Source organism: Glycine soja, chromosome 9 (assembly GCF_004193775.1).
Source record: "Glycine soja cultivar W05 chromosome 9, ASM419377v2, whole genome shotgun sequence".
NCBI lineage: Eukaryota > Viridiplantae > Streptophyta > Magnoliopsida > Fabales > Fabaceae > Glycine > Glycine soja.
The window spans coordinates 859,306-880,142 of record NC_041010.1 but is presented as its reverse complement, the minus strand read 5'-3'; the positions used below and the strand labels follow the sequence as shown (position 1 = coordinate 880,142).

Here is a 20,837-nt window from a genome sequence, read left to right as displayed (position 1 = left end):
GGTAACCAAATTTATCAAAATTTAATTGAAATTTTTGTCTTACTAACCGTGTTGGAGCAGAGGGACAGATCTCTTATTTAAGGAGTGAGAGTCCAAAACTGAAGATCAAACCTCCAATTTCTTATTTAAGGAGTGAGAGTCCTTACCTTACCACTCAACCCAAGCCAAACTGATGAATTCTTTAAGTTTGTCACTTTGTTGTACTTATTGTATATCTCAAGCTAGCATTTACTTATTATTATCTCTCTTTTAGTCAAATACAAAATACCTCGTTAAGTAATAATTAACAATACAAGATTACATGTTTGTCATATATAAACCATATAATGATATAAAAGAGTGGAAAAACTTCTGTTCAATAATTAATGGTACTAACCAATAGCTTTATAATAATTAAGGAGGGTTTGAAAAAAATATATTTATATTTTTTATCTTTACAAATGACTATGAAATAGTATGTTGTTATTATTATTTTTAAATAATTATACTGACAAAGATAAAGATATATTTTATTTTATTTATTATATATAAATAGTATTTGAAAATAAAACGATTTTTTTATAATCATTTATAAAAATAAAATAAAGAACATTTCTTATCGATCAGTAAGTTATTGTTTCAATTAATTAACGTTAAAATTAGGCCGTCAAAATTGATCTTCTTCACTCCAAACTTATCAATGAATTAATGTACACAAACTTGACATCAGGTTGATGTCACTTTTTTCAAATTGTTTTTTTTTTAACGATATATTAATCTCTATTCGCAAATTTGTTTTTCCAATCTGGCACTCAACTTATGCTGATGGATAGTAGGCGAGATCTCTTAGATCAAGCCTCCTTTTAATAATCACGGATCCACGCTTTTAATTAGTAAGGCTGGTCCCGGGATTCAATGTTATAGGATTGGATTAGCTTTAATTAAAGGTAAAAAAAGTATTATAATTTGATTTGTTTTACTGCAGAGTATTATAATTTGATTAATTTTAATTAAGTTGGATTAGATTTGAATTCTTGTACCAAAAAAATTTGATTTTGTCAAAAATTGTAAATAAATTCAAGTTGAATTAACTTCATTAAACTGGAGTTGAACTTGATTAGAAGTTAAATCAATATATTTATAATTTTTAATTTAGAAAAAGGAAACTATTCTTAAAAAATAGTAATATTTAGAAAAGTGAGGAAATTTTGCATCGTATCCCCATATAAATAACCTAATTCATTTCACTTTAAACTTAAACACCTCAATTAATTTTTTTTCAGTGAAAATTTATATTAATAAATTGTTTAGCTCATAAATATTTCCTTTTTTTCTTATATTTAATATAAAATTAAGTAATTCATGAGCAATTGTTTATATACAACTCTCACTAATTAATATAATATATTTTTTTATAAATAACTCATTAAACAACTATTACATTCACGAATCTACCAAAAGAACTAATAACTAATCTATGGCTACTCCTAGGAAGGAAAAATTTAGATATTTTAATTCATATCAACACTTTGATACACACTCTCTTATAAAGGAAAAAGGTCAACGATTAGAAGATCTGGATCATACAATTGAGATCCATCTAGAGCTTTATGGAAAAGACAACAAAAGCAACAAACAAAATAGTATTTAAACATAGTCACTATAGTGTTCGGGCTTGCTTGTGATTCTCTTGGGCCTTGCTAAGGTAGGCTCCCTATCAATGGCTCCAGGAACAAGAGAAACCTTGTCCTCAAGGTTTGAGGAAATGGGGCCCACATCGCACAAGGCCTACCATTAATGGGGGTGGTTATGTAATATAGGATGGTGGAATCAGACCGTGGGAATGACGGGCTTGTACAGAGTGTTGGCGATAAGGTTGCCGACGTAAGAAAACCCACTCATCGATGTAAAAGGTATTATCCATGCGAGATTTATTTGCATGAGTTTCCATACTTTTGTGGGTCACCATTACCCACAATGATGCCAAAAAGAGGATAAGGCACGGTAGGTAAATGTAAATCAGTGTCTACTTTGGTCTGAATAATGTTATGGGAGCTTCCTGTGTCAATGAGAAAAGAAATGGGTAGGCCATTGAGTTGGCCTTCAAATTTAAGAGCTTGGGGGGATAAGGTTCCAGTCATCACTTGGGTGGATAAAAGAAGGTGAAAACTTTCAAGTGGTGTGGTCAGGTCAGGGATAAGATTCGAAGAAATATCAAAATTCGGGATATCCTTGAGGGTCAAGGCCGGTGGGAGGTTCTCATCACAGAGTAATAGCATAAACTTGGGTTGTGTACATTTATGGCTTGGGTGAAAACACCCATCACAATGATAGTAGAGTATCGTCACTCGTCTCTCATTGTATTGGGCTGGGGTTACCAGACGAATGGGCAAATGAGGCATTTGAAATGGGCTGGGGAGACAGAGGGGTGGTGGGCCTTTTAGAGGGGTAAAAAGTTGAGGAGGGATAGGACCCACGTAAGGGTTACCTGAGAAACAAGGATGAAAGGTCTTTAGTTTAGATTCAATCAACTTGGCCATGCCCAAAGCCTAGAACACAGATTGGGGTTGCAAAACAATAATTTCTCACCAAATATCATCCTGAAGACCGAAAATGAAGCAATTTATGATTATATCGAGGGCAAGACCAACTATGAGATTACAAAGTTTTTCAATCAAAGTCTGGTAATTAGAAACCGAACTTGTTTATCTAAGTTTAAAAAACTTAGCTTGGTGGTTCTCAAATGTGGATGAGCCAAAACGGAGTTCCAAAGCTCGAGCAAAAACGAACCAGTCAGTGAGTTAGTTGTTGTGGTACATCCACTTAAACCAACCTAGTGCATCATTGAGCATGAAAAAGGCCGCCATAAGGAGACGATTTTCCCAAGGAATTTGATAGTAGGTGAAATACTAGTCAGCTTGGAAAAGCCAATCCAAAGGCTCTAAGCAATTTTCTGGGTGGGCCAAGGTTGGGGGATGAAATGTATACAGGGGAGGTAAGAGAGGGAGAGATCTGGGGTGAGGAAATGACAGTAGACGTCATAGTGTGGTGTTGGTGAAAAAGAGGGCTGATGTGACGTTGGATAAAAATGATGGTGGAAAAGGGAAAGTGTGAGGTCCGAAGTTAAGGAAATGAGGGTGTAAGAAAGGTTAGTATTAGGTGGGGATAGGGGAGGTAATAGGAATATTGGTAGAGTGAAAGCGTGAGGCAAGATCAACCATGGTCTTGGTAAGGGTCTCATGGTGTGAGTCTTGTAGGTCATGGTTAATGTCTAATTGGGTTTGTAATTTGGAAAAATGCCCGAGGATGGGCTGGAGGGAATCTTCTAGGTCTTTGTTTGTCGGCTTGGTGGGTCTCATGGAAAAAAATGACGGCTCGATGAAAGCACCAAAATGTTATGTTCATGGATTTACCAAAAGAACTAACAACTAATTTAGGGCTACTCTCACGAAGGAAAAGTTTAGATATTTTCATTCATATCAATACTTTGATACACACTACCCTATAAAGGGAAAATGACAATTGACATTCATCTAGAGCTTTATGAAAAATACAAACAAAAACAACAAACAAAATAATATTCAAACATTGTCACTATAACGTTTGTGTTTACCTGTGATTCTCTTGGCATGACTGAGGTAAGCTCCCTATCAATAACTCTCATTGTGAATGTTCTAAGGTGATTTTTTTTAGAAGAGATGCTCTAAGGTGATAAGGTATGCCTAAAAGAGTTATATAAAAAGTTTATTTAGATTTATCCAAATACATAGTTTTATTATGATTCTCATAATATTTATAGTTTATTTTTAAGTCCCTTTTTAGTGTACTTGATGCTGATTCAATTTAACCAAGTACACAGTTTAATACGATCGACTGTATAATGTTGGATTACACTCTTGAATCTTGATAATTCAACTCAACCAAGTATTCAAATCAACCCAGTACATTTTTTTGTTACAACAAAAGGGTACAATTTTCTCGGTAAATTATATATTTGAGATAAATTATATACATTAAAATGGAAACTTAAAATTAAGTTGATTATTAATTTATGTTTTGCATAAACTTCATTTCAAAATTAAATTATTTTTTATCTCCTACATCTTAGTTGGTAAATACTCCATCTTTAACTTCACTCCCGTTTTCAACATGGTTCCCATGATTTTGGACTCGATCTCTTTTTTTTCCCTTGACTTCCGAAACGTGTGTCCAGTTCACACACGTACGCTAAATGAAATCAATTATCATTAATGAGTTTTGAAAGAGTAATAGTAATAGTAATCGCTTACAAATTAAAACATTACTATGCTAGGTAAAAAAAGTCAGCAATATATATATGAACATATGTTTTTGTCTTTGTTTTTTAATGTATTTGTATGAATGTGAGACTGCGAGTAAAAAAGTACGGTTTTCCTGATAAATGATAGTAATTACTCGGAGAACCTACTTTACTCGGAGTCGGAGAAGAACCTTCTATTGATTTCGTTATGATATTCCCATTCCATGATCTTTCTGGTGGCTGTTGCTAACTCTGAAACCGAGTGGCACTGTGACATGCAGGTCCCACGTTGTTAAGGGTCATCACGTAATTATATTTCATTCATAAGGGCAATTCTTATTTAGCATGCATTTATTTATTTATTATAAATATATACTACTATGTCCTAAGCTATAATGATATGATGTAATGTAACATTAAAATCACAGAAACAACAACGCTCACTGATTACCAATCCATCGTTTTTGAACTCCACATAAGGCTAAACTAAACACCTCTCTCTGCAAAACAAAACCACTCTCTTCCTTCCAACGAATCTCTGCCACACAACAAATAACTCTGAACATATAATCAACCTAAGACCCGCCTCTGATTCTGAACAACAAAAGGTATGTTCTGTCCTTTCTCTAAGATTGATGATATGAGATGAGATGGGTTTGTGTTGTTGGCAACAAATAGCACGTTGTTTTTTCTTTCTGTTCATGTTGTTGGACTTTGCTCATGGTTTTGTTTGAGCCTTTGAGGACCATGTTTGACTATAGAATTAATCTGGGTTTTTGTTAGAATCTGCTGAAACATCGGTTTCTGTTTTCAAAAGTCAAAATTTTCGGGTCTGATTTGTTGTCTGAAGACATGTTTCTTGTATCTCAAGTTTTTTAGTTCCATTTCTTTGACATGGAGGTTGTGGGTGTGCTTGGACCGTGTTTGGGTTGGTTTTGTTCTAACATCTGGCTTTTAGAGCATTGTTATTTGTGTTTTGGGGTTTTACTGTTTTTCTTGCCAACTTTGTTAAAAAAAAAAAAAAGAGAAAAAACTAAAAACTACTTTCTCTTTATTTTGGGCTTTTGGCAGTTACTTAACCTTTTTCTCTCTCCAAAAACTTTGTAGAATTTACATTTTTTTTTCTTGGAATATATGAATTTTTATTGTATCTCTCTAGCAAAAATTATGCTTGTGTAGCATTTCCTTTGTTAATGGCTTTCAATTTTGAGAGTCCTTCTATTCTGTAAAGTGAATTACGTGATAGCCTATATGCTCAAAAGTTATTTCTCAGGAATAAGGAATAAAACTTGTTTTTGCTTGTTGCTTTGTGCTTTTGGCTGCCAAACTCTTCTCTGATCTCTAATTACATAAACTATTACAAGTTTTACTAGTGGATGATTTTTTTAAAAGGTGTTGCTAATTAACATCTATAAGATATTAGAATTTTGACGGCAACACCTTGTTGCTACATGAAAGAAATCCTAATTGGAGTGCGCATCTGTTTGCCCTTATCTTTTCCCATTCTTTTGACCCTTTCAAAATTTGACTCACATTGAGTTTGCATCTCGTGAATTCTAGAGCAACTGAATGGTCTGTTCCCCCTTTCTAATTATCTTTCCCTTCCTTTGCCTTGTGGTAGAGAACTTCTAAAACAGAAACCAAATATAATTTTCTAGTTTTTTATTTCTTTCTTTTGCACCTCTAGAAATTGTGCTACCCTTCCAACTCATCATGATCATAAGGCTGGGATATCCTTGACTTGTTATTTGAGTATGAAAAGACAAGTGAGTATTTTAAAACTACTCTCTGCCATAGTGAAAAAGTCCTTGCTTCCTTCATTTTTTTTTCTCTGCATAGAAACATTTACGTAAAACCTCCTCAGTGACCTGAAATCTTTGCATTATAGATTGCATCAGCATCATATTTCTAAGTTTGACTGTGCTTTTCTCTACTACATCTTCATTTGATCAGATATTGCTTTGGCAAGCTATTAAAATTGATTTCTTGCTTTATTTAATCAACTTTGAAGCTCCATTAACACTTTATTATATTATGCAGGCTAATTTGGCTCTTTTGACGACAATTTTTGCTGACACCTAAAGCATCTAGCAGCTTATCAAAATGGAGACTAACCATACAGCAAAACGGTGTTGTAGGACTTTAGTATGCATTTGATCAGGAGCAGCTAGGAAGCATTTTTACAATTACAAAGTTTGACCACTCATTGTTCTGATCACTGAGTAAATAATTTCTTTTTAGATGCAAACTTCTAAGAAGCACCCAACTTCAGCTGGTATCCATTTATACCTGCAGCCTGCACAAGATATTGATCCTTACACTCATTACCAAATATTGCAAAGCAATTCATGCCATGATAATAGCAGCAGCCAGGGAACCACTATTTCTTTTGAAACCAGCAAGGAGCAATACTTTACCCTTGAATCATCCCCAGCAATCAATGATCTCATAGGTTGTGATTCTCCTTCCTATGCTAGTGTATCATCCAATAGGAGTCCTTTTTCTCCACAAGCTTCTCATTCAGACCAGCATCAGTCATCAGACAACACCTATGGATCACCAACAAGTGCACACTCTAGATATGATGATGACGGCTACGAATTGAAGAACAAGCTTAGAGAACTCGAGATTTCGTTGTTGGGGCCTGATTCAGACATTGTTGATAGTTGGCACTGCTCCTACAAGGGTGGCCGCCACAGAGCATCATCTCCAACGGCTAAACACAATTGGGATCAGATTGTGGAAATGATTCCAAAATTAGACTTGAAAGAAGTCCTCATTCGGTGTGCACAAGCCGTGGCAGATGATGATATTGAAACAGCAGTGGGATTTATGAACAATGTATTGGCAAAGATGGTATCAGTTGGGGGTGATCCGATCCAGAGGTTAGGTGCCTACATGTTGGAGGGTCTAAGAGCAAGGTTGGAGTCCTCAGGGAGCATAATCTACAAGGCCTTGAAATGTGAACAACCAACAAGCAATGATCTCATGACTTACATGCACATCCTGTACCAGATTTGCCCATATTGGAAGTTTGCTTACACATCTGCAAATGCTGTCATTGGAGAAGCAATGCTGAATGAATCAAGAATTCACATAATTGACTTCCAAGTTGCACAGGGCACTCAGTGGCTGTTGCTTATTCAGGCTCTTGCATCTCGTCCAGGTGGAGCACCTTTCATTCGTGTAACCGGAGTTGATGATTCACAATCATTTCATGCAAGGGGTGGAGGACTTCACATTGTAGGAAAACGCCTCTCAGATTATGCCAAATCTTGTGGAGTTCCATTTGAGTTCCACAGTGCTGCTATGTGTGGAAGTGAGCTTGAACTAGAAAACCTTGTAATTCAACCCGGGGAAGCTCTAGTTGTGAACTTCCCTTTTGTTTTGCACCACATGCCAGATGAGAGTGTGAGCACAGAGAACCATAGGGACAGGCTATTGAGACTGGTCAAAAGCTTGTCACCCAAGGTTGTGACCCTTGTTGAGCAAGAATCCAACACCAACACTTCTCCCTTTTTCCAAAGGTTTGTTGAGACCTTGAGTTACTACACTGCTATGTTTGAGTCCATAGATGTGGCCCTCCCCAGAGATGATAAGCAAAGGATCAATGCAGAACAACACTGCGTGGCTCGCGACATCGTCAACATGGTAGCTTGTGAGGGGGATGAGAGGCTGGAAAGGCATGAACTCTTAGGGAAGTGGAGGTCAAGATTTTCAATGGCTGGTTTTGCACCATGCCCTTTGAGTTCCTCAGTCACAGCTGCAGTTAGGAATATGTTGAATGAATTCAATGAAAATTATAGGCTTCAACATAGAGATGGCGCTCTTTATCTAGGATGGAAGAGTAGAGCTATGTGTACCTCTTCTGCTTGGAGATGTTACTGACTCATTGTCATTGTCATTGGTATATGTATTTTTTTTTATCCACAAATATTATTTGTTAGTAATATATTAGCTTTTATTAGCGGGGAATTTGAACCCATCACCTCTCCCCATTCCCATCATTGGTATATGCATATTTTCCTCCTTGTTAATTTCTTTCCTTTTTATGACATTAAGTCATTATTTAGTGGTATCCGCTGTTTCTCAATAGGATTAATTAGAGACTTAGCTTTCTTCCAACGTGTATCCTTTACCTTTTGTGGGTTCAGCTTAGTCTTTAAACTTTCTTGTACATGTCAATACTAGAAAGAACGAAAGAGAAACCTAGCTCATATTTATTGACATGCCCTGTTTTGCAGTTTTTAGAGTATAGTGGTTACTCATTTTATTCACAACTTTATTTCCTTTTCCTTTATTTATTTTTACATAAAATTTTAAAAGCTAAAGCTTTAATAAGTACTGTTTGGTTTAAAGATGAAGAGGAACGAGATGTTAACCAAAGAGAGACACAGCTTGTTTTGTTAAAAGGAGAAAAGAAGAGAAGGAGAAATAAATATTGTATTATAGTATTATATATTTAGAGCAATCAAATAAAACTATTAAGTTAAGGATAATTTAATTTAATTAGTGTAAAAGTTACTCTCCCTACCAAAATTTTCGATTTTAGAGGAGAGTCAAAATTAATTGCCGAGGGATCTTAGCTCTCTATTTTCCTCTCTTTTCCTTCAAAATTTTGAACTAAACAAAATAAATTTATAAAATTCCCTACCTCCAACCAAACACTATATTTAAAGTACATGCATGGATCACAAGGGTTTGGTCTACTATTTTCCTTCTCTATTTTAATTTCAGAAAACAGCGTGTAGAATATTATTGAGCACGTTGTGACATTCATTAATGTAACTGTTACAATAATAATGTAAATAGTCATTAATATATGTTGAAAATGATAGAATCCAAAGAGAAAAGATCCAATAAGAGAGTTTGAAATAAATCAGTGAATTTTATTATTAATCGAAATGAGAAAATGAATAAATGAGATTAAATGAATCAACATGTGGTCCAAATGAAACTCCACCCGAATGTATAGTTGGAACTTTATGAAAGAAAAAAATGTGATTGAAATGTGGTTTATCAGATTATTTCTTTTTTCCCCTTGTATTTATAAAATTAACAGACAAACCCTTCGGTCTTCACCTCCTTCTTCCTGCTTTTACTGGAATGCTTTCCACTAAAACTAAATCAGAAATTCTCACAGTCAAGTAAAAGCTCAAAACTTGGTACATATCACATAATAGTAAGATTTTATTGAGAAAAGGTCAGCAATTACAAACAACGTTTCTTTTCTACTTCAACTCCAAATTTAGAGTTGATTTTTCGTTACAAAATAATTCATTTGTCACAACATCAATGCAAAATACAGTCAGAAAACTAATTAATGAAAAGCTAATTAATGAACCTTATATACAAGGGGAATTAACTAACTCTTAATCAACCAATCTTAACTGTCTAGCTAATTAATTGGAACTAACTAATCAATCTTTTAATCATATCTTATAATTTCTGTAAGAAGATACTCATGTAGGAAACATGGTCAGATTCGGGGGTAACAGCTGGTTAATATATCATAAGTCATGGGTGTTTTTTTATCCGTAAATATTGAAAATGTTTATAATAACTTGCAGATCCTATTGAACCAGAGTTGGACCACTTGACATAAGTCGTGTGTGATATGCTCTACCCGAATACCTTTCCACGGTTTTTACAATTTCCATTTTATTTTGTAAGGTAGATAATAAATCTTTTGGAAAAAAAAAATACATTACATAAAAAAAAGGCGATGTTAAATTAAGAATTTGTCATTGCAAAAACGTAAAGGATGTCGTGATTCGTTTCTTTGGCATGTAAAACGAATTTCAATAATCTCTCTTTTTTTTCGGGTTTGCTACTAAATTTAAACAAATAACAGTCATATTGATTACAAATTAAGAACAAGCATGTTGGACCTTGTATATAGAAGCGACCACACCGTTAAGTGTCAATCACTGATTTGGCAAATTCTCCATTGAACCGTTATTATGGGACGCAGAAGTAAGGGAGGTCCACGAACCTTGACATGCAAATCTCAAGCCAAAAAAGAAAAACAACAGCTAATTAATTAATTAAGTAAATAAAAAAATATATTTTTTATCATTTACATCCCGTGTTTCATTTCATTTTAATGCATCTTACACACGCAAATTTCTTCGCTCTGTCTCCCCAGTATTAATTCATATCTGCAGTGACAGGTAAAAAAATGCCTTCTTTCCCAATCTTCATTTTCCAAATCCACAAATACTCACCCTTTTAAATTATATATGTTATTACTATTAGCCATTTAAATAAAGAAATGATCCTTGAAAGTTGAAACTTTATTGTTCAATTTTCATGAATGAACCTCTTGTTATTTCATGTGATACTACCAGTTTTAGCTTAGACATCATTATTATCATCTGAGATTTAGCTAGATTTCCATAAATTTCTAATTTTATTACACAAGGATTCCATCCATATGAAATGTGCTTCATAATATAAGTTTCATCTTGACTCAGAATTCATGTTCCATGTTTCTTGGTTAGGAAAGTACATCGCTATCAATGTTTTGTTGAGGACCAAGAATTGTTATTTAATTATCCAAAAGGAGAAAAGAAAAAAATGTGGGGTGAGTGAGCATGCAGGAGTTTCCAGAGAGAGGAGAGTTAAAGAGAATGCAGAGGGAGCAAGAGAGGGAGAGGAGGCGCATCCGAGACAGGCAGAGGAGACAATCAATGACTCAAGAACAAAGGGAAAGACATCTTGCAAGGCGCCGCAGAAATTACCAGCTTCGAAGACAAAGAGCTGCAAATGCTCAAGTTCCATATTCTCCTTTTCCTCAACTTCAAACTCTAGAATCAAGTGCAGGTGAAGCTAGTACCAGTGATGAGCTTCAAGGTCTCACTTCTTCTACCTTTCTAGACTATGGAGTCCTTTCTCAAGGCCTCAACCAAGTACAAGAAACATTCAATTTTGGATCCAAAGTTCTTGAAGGTGAATTTTTGTTATGTTCATTCACACTTGACAATCAGAGAGAGAACGTACACACATATATAATACGGGAACAACTCCTTATAAATCTAGATCAGCCAACTACACAAGAATCATGTTCACATGATCACTTAAAAAATTACGTGCATTCTTAATCTTGACTATTCAATTTCTGATCTAATAGTTTATATTTACAATTCCTATTTTTTACATTAACAAAGTCTTCTCACCTGAGTTGATACCATGTATATATACATATATATTCCTTTTTTCTTTTCAAGTTAGACAAATTAATGGTTCTTTTTTTTCCTTATGGTGTAATGCAACCAATAGGATCATCAATTCCGTTGGAAACTCTAGTTTATAAACCAGCCAATTCACCAAGGAGGATGCGCCTGAATCATATTAAAGGTCTTGCGCGAAACCTGACACATTCAATGGATGATGATCCTGCTGTTACTCACCAGTTGGTAGCAGAGTTGATAGCTAAGGAAGATCAAGATGTATCCGCCGGTAATTTTGGTGAGTTGTAAGTTTTTATTAAAGAGAAATGCCAAGAAAATATTCAGTGGAAAAAAGTATGTTGTTGCCACCTTTATTATTAGTTAATTTGATTGTTCTAAAAATAATTTAGGTAGCACACCAAAATCCTTGCGTTTGAACTGTGTGAAGCGTCTTGCCCGATCAAAAAATTCTCCACCCATAGAGACTGCAGATCAAAAGGACCTTAAATTGCCATCAGAAGGGATTCAATTACTTGGTAACGAGAGCTTCATAGGCTCTACCTGACTTTCTGAGATGAAAACAAATAGTTCACTCAAAGGTACATCATAAACAGTTGCATATCTATGAATGTAATTGATAAATATAGAAAAACTAATTATGTCTGTGGATTAAGTAATTTTTACTTTGTCTTCACTAAAAAATAATCATATCATGGATTTCAGGTAAATGCTTATCATGTCTTTTGAGGAGAGAGTGAGGTACCAATTCCCAGTTGACACTAACAACATATTCTCATTGAATAAATGTGAGTTTGCAGTGACATGTTGAAGTTTTTTTTGCTGATTTATCTCCATTTTATTATTTGAAATTCCATTTTTATTATGACATGAATGAAGACTTTATGGTTGGTTTTGATAACAGCTAACTTGCATTTAAACGTCACATACACACACAAAAGTTTACATTGGAAGGAATTGACTGCACTATATATGGTGGAATGAATACTGATAATTATTAATCAACGTCAACATTATGAATAGTTCTCCAGATATATTTTTTTGCGTCTAGCTGGTTGATGAAGATAGATCTTCCTAGACTTTGGTTTCTTTTTTTTTTCTTTACATGATAGTATACTAGATAAGTATAGATGAACTGCTTTCTTTGTCTTTCTTTTTACTTTTCCTTTTTCATAAAGCTGAGATTGGTTCCTAATTCTCGTGTTCACTGTAAAGAATTTCACCAACTGAGCCAATTGACATCTTTTCACATTATTAAATAGAAATATACTTTACACCCTGTTGATGTTACGAACCTTATTATATTTCTTTTTTCCGTTACTATCCAGCAATTGCATTATCAAGCATCAGCATTCATATACTTAGTTTAGCTAGCAATTTCTTACTACATTTTTGCTCCAATGAATATAGGATGGAGAATGGAGAAAGCACACGGGTAGCAAGAGGTTGAAAAATTGGTTCTTAACGATCAACACCTCGGTGAACTGGATGGGGAAAGCAATCTTTCTAATACTTGGTCTAAAAATAGCCTACAAAGATTTTAAAATACATAGTTTAAAAAACAAATTTTAATTATTTACTCATATGCTAGATTTATTTTCGATTTCGCAATCTGTTATATCATTTAACTGTCCATTTGCTTACCCCATTTTGTTGTATACGACCATAGCTAGTAATTTGTTGTTTAAGAACATGATTAGTACAAATTAGTATGTATTTGATTTCACGTTATTGATCGAGTCTAAAATTAATTTTAAAAAACTAAGATTGAATGAATTGATTTACTAAAAATACTTATAAATATTTAATTTTAATAAACAATTAAAAACATTAAAATGGTTTTAAAAAATTAAGGATGAATTTATTGACTTATTAAAGATACTTATAAATGATTTAATTTTAATTTCAAAAATTGATTAAAATAGTTTTTTAATTATTTTTTGTTCCATATATATTAACAAGACATAAATATATAATTTAGATTTAGTTTGTAAACGAATCAAATAATTATGAAATACCGAATGATGAAACGTGTAATCCAAGCTTGGGAAGCAATCTTATTTTACCACATGAAATTCAAACTTATTTTTTTATTCATAAATTTAATATTATAGATAAATTTATAAATTATTGATAGATTCGTAAATTTAATATCATAGATTATAGATACTCATTAGTGGATTTGAGAGTCATTCTCACCAAATATTCCCATCGTTTGTGTGATAGGGAGGTTGGTAGAATTAGATGTATTCATTTGTGGGCCGCAACACATAGTTGAATGGGGATTTCTATTTTCACTATCCTATATTTCTATTACATTCCCCTTTTAATTGATATTTTACAGAAATATCATGAGAAATTATAAGATTAGTTTCATAGTAAAAGAAGAAGGAAATAATGAAAAGATTTAACAAAAATATATTAATTAATAACTAATATTTATCAATAAAAAAAAATTAAAAGATGTACTTCCGATCATCCCTCCATGACGTGCCCCTCTCACATCAATGTGATATAGAGAAGATAATAACATAAAGCAAACCCGCATATAGGCTTCATCCCAATAGATATGTCCTAATACTCATAGAAAAAAAAAACCTTTTCAATCCACCGAGGCATATATTCAATCCAAGAGCAAAGGTCGTCATGATAATACATATGTCCTCATCATAAAGAGACTCAACAACCCAACCCAGAACACACTTACGAAAGGAAGAATCGAATAAGTAAAAGTTTGAATAACTAACTATTGCTTAAAACCTGTTGTGGTGTTGTTGGATTCAATCAGTTCTCTCTAGACGAGAGATGGTGGTTTTTGTTGTAAAATGTGAATCCCTCTTTGTGCAAGGTTTCACTTTGAGAATCAAAAAGGATCAGTGGTGGTCTGATTAAATGTGCACATTTTCCAATTGGCACCACACACTGCAGATTGCAAAGTGATGAAGGGGTATGGTCGTGTGGGAGTGTATAATTCTGGTGGTGAAGAAGCATTGATAAATAAAGGGGAGTGTATTTTTTTTAGGGAATTGCTGAGAGAAAAATTAAAAGGAAAGTGTATTGGTGATAGGGGATTGGAAATAGCAATTACCTTTTTTTTTTTGTCAACTGGGTTTATTGAACATAATAAAGCAACAAAGAAGGAGGCCCATAGGCCCATATCAGCAAAGTCCAGCATCTATAAACATTCACGCAAACTGCAATCATGGGTATAGCAAGAGAAACACTCTTTTAAACCTAGTTTTCACTTTGGTGCCGCCTCTCTGTTCTCAAAGCTTTCCATTAGAAAATTAGGTGAAGAATCAAAGTCCGTTCCTTTCCTTTGTGTTGTTATTCTAAGATCAAAATTTGGCCAATGATGATATCAATAACCAAATACCATCTTTCGGGACTGAATGGCATTCTTTGCCTTGCTGTTATTATTCTGCAATTCTGAGGCTACTTATTATTGTTGTTCTTATTATTTTTATTAAGATACAAGTTTTTGGTGTTGTGAAAATGGCTTTTGATTTAGTGATTTAGAAGTCTTGAATTTTTTGTGGGCAAGCCCTTGTGTGTGTTTTGACAATTATCCCAATTGAAAAATGTTAGTTATTTGATTTGGGTGTAGTTGTGGTGATGCTACATGTACCAAGGGAAGGGTTGGAGCAAAAAAAGCTGTACCCTTGATCTTGAATGTGCCATAGTGGCTGTAGCTAAATTAATTCAATTTCAGAAGCTTACTGGCCGGTTGTTGTGATATCCTTTTTGGGTCTCTGTCAACCAATCTGCTTACCGAGCTTCTTACATTCATTTTCTTCCTCTTAAAGTTCATTTCTTTTTTTGTTTGACCCTTTTAGGTTTTGTGCTGAGAAGGGGAGAAGAGGAAAATAAGCCTATGATTTCTCTGTTTTCAGAGACCCTTCTCTTCCATTGAACACTCAAAAGGGTCACTTTCTTGATTCTGAGTGCCTACAGACACAATAATGTTTTTATTTGCCTTCTCTAAAATTGAATGTTCGAAGCTAACTTTCTTGATTGCTAGTGTGCTTCCAACTTTTTTCATTTGTCTGTACGAATCACAGTATAGCCACCTGCCAATGATGATAGCAATTACCATAACCATCTTTCGGGACTGAATGGCTTTGTTATGCCTTGATGTTATTCTGCAATTCTGAGGTCGTGGCTGTACTAGTTTTATTTTATTTTCGTTCCCTTTATGTGATTTTATTAATTGAAGATAATCTTTTTTGTTACTAAGCTTGCTGATTTCGTTAGTATTATGTTTTGATATACTGTAGTTTGCCATGATGTAAGTGCTTGAAGAGAAATCTTTAACAGAGTCTTGGAAGGAAAAGAAAGAACGAAAATTTTATATTCAAATTAAGAGAATCATAAATTTATAAATAAACAAAATATTTTAAACCCTGGAAAATGAATACCATTATCACAAAAAAAATGATGAATGACCAATTTATTCTATAGGATCCATCCTAAAGGATCAAATATAACTTTTTTACCCGGATGATAACTTAACAGTATTGCTAAACAACAATTCTTTTGATATCCGAAATAATTAATCTGGCCGAACCGCACAAGACACTGAAAGGACTACAATTAAACAGCAATTTCTTGCTTTTGATTTTTTTTTTTTTTTTGCTTTGGGAAAGGAATAGATTACATGCAAAATCTTTTTTTGCCTGTAACATTGTTACACTTAAACGGTGGTTAGCCTCGCATTCTCATTCTCTGAAGAAAAGATCCAACATAAATGTATTATTGCCTTCTTCCATATGGGGTTAGAATTCGGATTTCCTTTTCATTCACCGATACAAGCACAATGTTGAACACATGAGGATTGGAAACTGGAATAGCAGTGACACTAAAGTGGCAGAGATTTCTCAACTGGTGTCATGAATTAATTTGAATTGGACTAATGTTGCAATTATTAAACTTTTTGAAAATTTTCACATCAAGTTACATAGCCTACTAAACATATTTTTCAGATTGATTAATATTTAATCCACATTTATATATAGTCCCGAGCTACACCAAACCTCAATCTAAACAAAACATACATCAATGTGAAGAAGGGCGTTACATACTCCCTGGCCCTCGTCTCTTCTCTGAACTATTTAATCCAAGTCCATAAAATGGAGCAAATCAATACTAGCTTTCAATTTAGAATCAAACATTGAAACTAAATTGACATTGAAAAATAACCTACTCGTTTCTTTCAATATAAGATATGGCACAACCATGAATAAACACTAGGCATGTACGTAACCGCTAAGAAATGTGGAGCAGCTTATGTATGGGAGGCACATTCAACCTTGTGAGATTCAAGGACATGCCTTGTGGCTTCCATGGCTACCTGTCCACTGACATAGTGCTGGCGACACACAGGCATGTAGACATCAACACCACCAATCAGCTCAATCTGCTTATCCTGTGTCTTCCTCAGGGTAAAGCAAGCACGCTTCCCACAGATTTCACATCTGGCAGTTAACTTGGTTACTGAATCAGCAAGGGGAATTATATCAAGGACGGAACCAAAGCTCCTCCTGCCAGTAAATGTAGAAACACCTTCAGCGTGGACGCGATAATGTAAAATCCAACCATAACCTACTGGTAAAACCCCAAGTAACACAAGTATAAACAAATAGAATTTACATGGAACAAGTCAAGCTTGTGTTATGATTAAACATCTGAAATTATGGCTTCATTGCAACCCCACGAAACAAAACGAAAATTTTAAAACTTAAGTAGTATTACCTCAAATAGTTACCATCTAGTCCAGCAACTATTACTGTTTTTCCATCATGATCAGCAGCTTGAAGACAGAATTCATAAAGGTCATCAAAGAATTGAGCTTCATCAATACCAATCACATCCAGCTGTCATCATCAATCAGTTGAGAGTCAACAAAATGCAGGTAGTAAACTAGTATACATTGGAGGGGAAGGGGAAAAAATAAAATTATCAACAGTCACGCATCACACAAACCAATCATATAATAACCAATTAGAGTCAAATCAGTCCATGTACACAACTATACATTGAATTTTCTGTGGTATAAATGATAAATAAATACATGTTACAGAACTTCAAACTATAATACCTTCTCATAAGCATCAATTCCAAACTTCTGCTTGAATGAAGATAAGTTTTCCAGTGCCCAACATGGTAATTCTGCACCATCGTGTGTAACAATTGAGTCTAATCCATATCTTGTATCCTTGCTTGATTTAATTATTGCTACATTTCTGCATCAAAGAAACATAAAATTAAAATATGCACCTTATGAATGATGCTATTGCTAAACCATTTAGTTTGTTTCCTGAAAGATAAACAAAAATCACAATCAGGAACTTGCTATACATCCAGAGTCATCACAGCAACATAAGCATCACATATGATTCTATCAGTATCCACATCCAGAATTAACTTTCCTTGCTTTCCAAAAGATGAAAGTAAGGAACCATTTGTTTCCAACCACTAGGTGTGACTCAATCGGAAAAATTGAGCTCAAGGTGAGGAGACATTAGATGCAGAATAGAAATTCGAAACCCACCAAAGCACCTTATGCTCAGAGCCAAGCAGGCAGGTTAAAGATACATTATACTATTATAGGTATTCAAAACCCACTGAAGCACCTTATGCTCGGGGCCAAGACAACATTCCAATGCTTGGGGAGAGATTAGACTCATACCCAAAGGATGTGAGAGGGCACCACATTGTCTTACCAAAAAAAAACTTATTTCCATTAGAGAAATCGTATGTAGGGGACTTTTCTTTATGGGGTGGGGGTAAGCAACAAAAGCAACCATGGCAATATGAGATCCACCATTCATGTAAATATAGGAAACAGAAAATCTACAACAGTCAAGCATATGTCAGCGAGGTATGTTTCTAAGAGAATATAAAATGATTATGATTGGATAATATAAAGAACTAGATCATACTAACTGGCATGTAGACTATAGATCTATTCATAAATTTTGCATACTGATTCCTAGGAGGGAAAAAAAATATCAACTTGGCTATCACCTATTAGTTTGCCAAATGTAGCATTGAAGACACATTGTTCCTATGTCACTGAAGAATGTATATACTAGTGTAGCTCAAAATCCCTTATGTTTCACTATTCCACTTCAAATCTACAACCTGTAATTCAGAAACTTTCGTTGCAAACCATAACTTTGTTTATATTCTGAAAGCATCATGTCCTATTTGTCGAGGACCATGCTAATTTAATCAACCAAAATTTTAAGCAGCAGAATGTCTATATCCTATGTTTTCCATTGCATAAGGAGCATGTCTTCATCAATTTATACTTAAATGAGGAATATAGCCCAAATCCTTTAAAATAGAGGCAATATCTCTAATTACCTGATAAATCTAATCAGCTTGTTGGTGAGGTTTATAGATTTCCAGAATATGAATTCCTGCAGCATCAGAGAATAAGCTCTTTGATGCATCGCCAATCCCGTTTGGCACAAGAGCCCAATTACCTTCACCAACCCAGGATTCAAAAATTACTTTTAGTTGACTTAAAACACTTAAGCCGCCACCTTTACACAACTAATACACTTGAAAAAACATAGAAGGTTGGTTTAAAAAAAATGAATATACCATCAATTTAGACATTTTGTTATATGTTACTCGTATTTCATTTAATTAAAATCTCTCTGTTTGTGTGTGTATGCAGTGTTCCCGCATCATATATTTTAGATATTAGTGGTGTCGAAGTGTCCGTGTCCAGAGTCCATACTTCATAGGACATACACAGACCTTCCAAGACCTTACTCGGTTGGGGTCTTCTGCAAGGCTTGACCTCAAAGTTGACCATATCAGACCAGTGAATATGGCATTGCACAAAAAAAGTCTTTCCAAGTCAAAGTACAAGACAATAATGACTTTGGGAATCAATAGTTGCAAGCAAGATGCCACTATAACTGTAAATGCATCTAACCATGACAAACTACACTCAACAACCAATTACTCAATCAGAGGAATTAAGATAAACAAAAATAAACAAACAAATAACCACTTCACGTAAAAGGGTTTTGTTCTCTTAATAAGACAGCTAAAGACAAAGAGAGAAGAAGAGTTGACCTGCCGTTGGTGGTTTCCGACTGAATCCGACGAAGGAGCGATGTGGTTTTTCCGGCGAACATGGGCCCCACAATGACGTGAATCTCGCCGGAGGGAGGCGGCGAGGGCTCCGTTTGCAAACTTCGATTTTGAATGGTGCAACAGAAATTATTGGACGAACAGGGTGATGGGTTGAGGCGAAGAAGACGATTGGGGATTCGACGCGGGTTGCTGCGGAAGGAGAATCGAGAAGAAGGAAGTGAGAACAGAGCAAAAGGAGAAGCTTTGGGAGATAAAGCTGAGAACTTTGGGTTGAGAAGGGACTTCATGGCGTGGAAGGGGTTTAAGGGTTTTGCAACTGGGAACAAAGATTTCGCATTTTATGCTATGCTGTTTGAGTTGGAGGGTAATCTCCACTCTCCAGGGAACCAGACTCATACTGCTTAAGTTATAGCAACTTGTAATGTATTTTTTCGATCTAATTTAATCTCTTAATTATTAATATATTTAATTTAGTCTTTTAATTATTTAAAATAAAACAGTTATATCTTTTTCCTTTAATGTGAAATGCTGTGTTTTTTAAATCCACAACTTGTCAACTAATGTAAAAGTCTCAATTTAAATAAAGTTTAAAAGATATGATGTTTTATATTAATTGTGTTGACAATGTAAAAAAAATATTGATTTCTGACAAATAATTAATCGATCTAATAAAAATGATATAATTATTTTATTTTAAATAATAATTGAGAGATGAAATTAATATTGGGACGCCAAATTAAATCTTAAATATAATTAAAAAAGAGTAATTATATAATTAAGTCTTTTTTTCCTAAGTGCATTTTTAAATTAAAAAGATAGAAAGCAGAAATATTATATATGTGTTTCAAGATAAATCTAACATAAAAATAAAATAAAAAGAAAAAACAATTTCATTAATCCTTTGAAAAAATTACTTTTGTAATGTGCTTACTGTTTAGAGTGAGCATTCATGAAAATTAATTTTGATCGGCTAAAGTCAGTTATTTTTGTTATTTAATGTTATAGGCCAGTCTTTAATAAATGTCAAGATGGCCGAGTTGGTCTAAGGCGCCAGTTTCAGGTACTGGTCCGAAAGGGCATGGGTTCGAATCCCATTCTTGACAATGGTTACTATTTTTTTATTTATAATTTCTCTTATGTATAATATTGTAGATTGTGGATCTCATGAGTAGATTGGGTATAGAATAATCTTTTCAGGAAATGGATTGGATGTTTGCTCAAGAAGTAAATTCTTTGGCCTGACTTTGTCACAAGTCAAAATGCCAATGGCAAAA

General features: G+C 34.2%; 3 protein-coding genes and 4 non-coding genes across 7 annotated transcripts; 6 read left to right on the top strand and 1 right to left on the bottom strand.

Moving 5' to 3' along the window:
• Positions 1-4,657: 4,657 nt before the first annotated feature.
• LOC114367829 (scarecrow-like protein 13) lies at positions 4,658-8,487 on the top strand. The gene is made up of 2 exons (XM_028325034.1): positions 4,658-4,866; positions 6,299-8,487. Exon 2 carries the CDS (start codon positions 6,500-6,502, stop codon positions 8,144-8,146), a length of 1,647 nt encoding a protein of 548 aa, XP_028180835.1. The 5' UTR covers positions 4,658-4,866; positions 6,299-6,499; the 3' UTR covers positions 8,147-8,487.
• A 2,208-nt stretch (positions 8,488-10,695) lies between these two features.
• On the top strand, positions 10,696-13,108 carry LOC114425770. Its single transcript, XM_028392725.1, has 5 exons — positions 10,696-11,209; positions 11,540-11,728; positions 11,841-12,029; positions 12,154-12,236; positions 12,859-13,108. Exons 1-3 carry the CDS (start codon positions 10,855-10,857, stop codon positions 11,993-11,995), a joined length of 699 nt encoding a protein of 232 aa, XP_028248526.1. The 5' UTR covers positions 10,696-10,854; the 3' UTR covers positions 11,996-12,029; positions 12,154-12,236; positions 12,859-13,108.
• A 1,686-nt stretch (positions 13,109-14,794) lies between these two features.
• Positions 14,795-14,886, top strand: LOC114369049. Its single transcript, XR_003657511.1, has one exon. It is a non-coding gene; the product is annotated as a small nucleolar RNA SNORD96 family (small nucleolar RNA).
• A 245-nt stretch (positions 14,887-15,131) lies between these two features.
• Positions 15,132-15,236, top strand: LOC114369037. The gene has a single exon (XR_003657499.1). It is a non-coding gene; the product is annotated as a small nucleolar RNA snoR109 (small nucleolar RNA).
• A 282-nt stretch (positions 15,237-15,518) lies between these two features.
• On the top strand, positions 15,519-15,607 carry LOC114369051. Its single transcript, XR_003657512.1, has one exon. It is a non-coding gene; the product is annotated as a small nucleolar RNA SNORD96 family (small nucleolar RNA).
• A 794-nt stretch (positions 15,608-16,401) lies between these two features.
• On the bottom strand, positions 16,402-19,961 carry LOC114425448 (thymidine kinase a-like). Its single transcript, XM_028392378.1, has 4 exons — positions 19,543-19,961; positions 17,546-17,690; positions 17,200-17,321; positions 16,402-16,988 (listed from the first exon to the last, which is right to left on the bottom strand). The coding sequence occupies exons 1-4, from the start codon at positions 19,848-19,850 to the stop codon at positions 16,733-16,735; spliced, it is 831 nt and encodes a 276-aa protein (XP_028248179.1). The 5' UTR covers positions 19,851-19,961; the 3' UTR covers positions 16,402-16,732.
• A 624-nt stretch (positions 19,962-20,585) lies between these two features.
• TRNAL-CAG lies at positions 20,586-20,666 on the top strand. The gene has a single exon. It is a non-coding gene; the product is annotated as a tRNA-Leu (tRNA).
• The last annotated feature ends 171 nt before the right edge of the window (positions 20,667-20,837 follow it).

Coding starts and splice junctions, on each gene's coding strand:
- LOC114367829 (XM_028325034.1), top strand. CDS start 6,500: ATGCAAACTTCTAAGAAGCACCCAACTTCAGCTGGTATCCATTTATAC.
- LOC114425448 (XM_028392378.1), bottom strand. CDS start 19,850: ATGAAGTCCCTTCTCAACCCAAAGTTCTCAGCTTTATCTCCCAAAGCT. Junction 17,691..19,542: donor TCGGAAACCACCAACGGCAG/GTCAACTCTTCT, acceptor TCTTTGATGCAG/AAATGTAGCAATAATTAAAT. Junction 17,322..17,545: donor GAATTGATGCTTATGAGAAG/GTATTATAGTTT, acceptor TGATGATGACAG/CTGGATGTGATTGGTATTGA.
- LOC114425770 (XM_028392725.1), top strand. CDS start 10,855: ATGCAGGAGTTTCCAGAGAGAGGAGAGTTAAAGAGAATGCAGAGGGAG. Junction 11,210..11,539: donor TGGATCCAAAGTTCTTGAAG/GTGAATTTTTGT, acceptor TGCAACCAATAG/GATCATCAATTCCGTTGGAA. Junction 11,729..11,840: donor TGTATCCGCCGGTAATTTTG/GTGAGTTGTAAG, acceptor AAAATAATTTAG/GTAGCACACCAAAATCCTTG.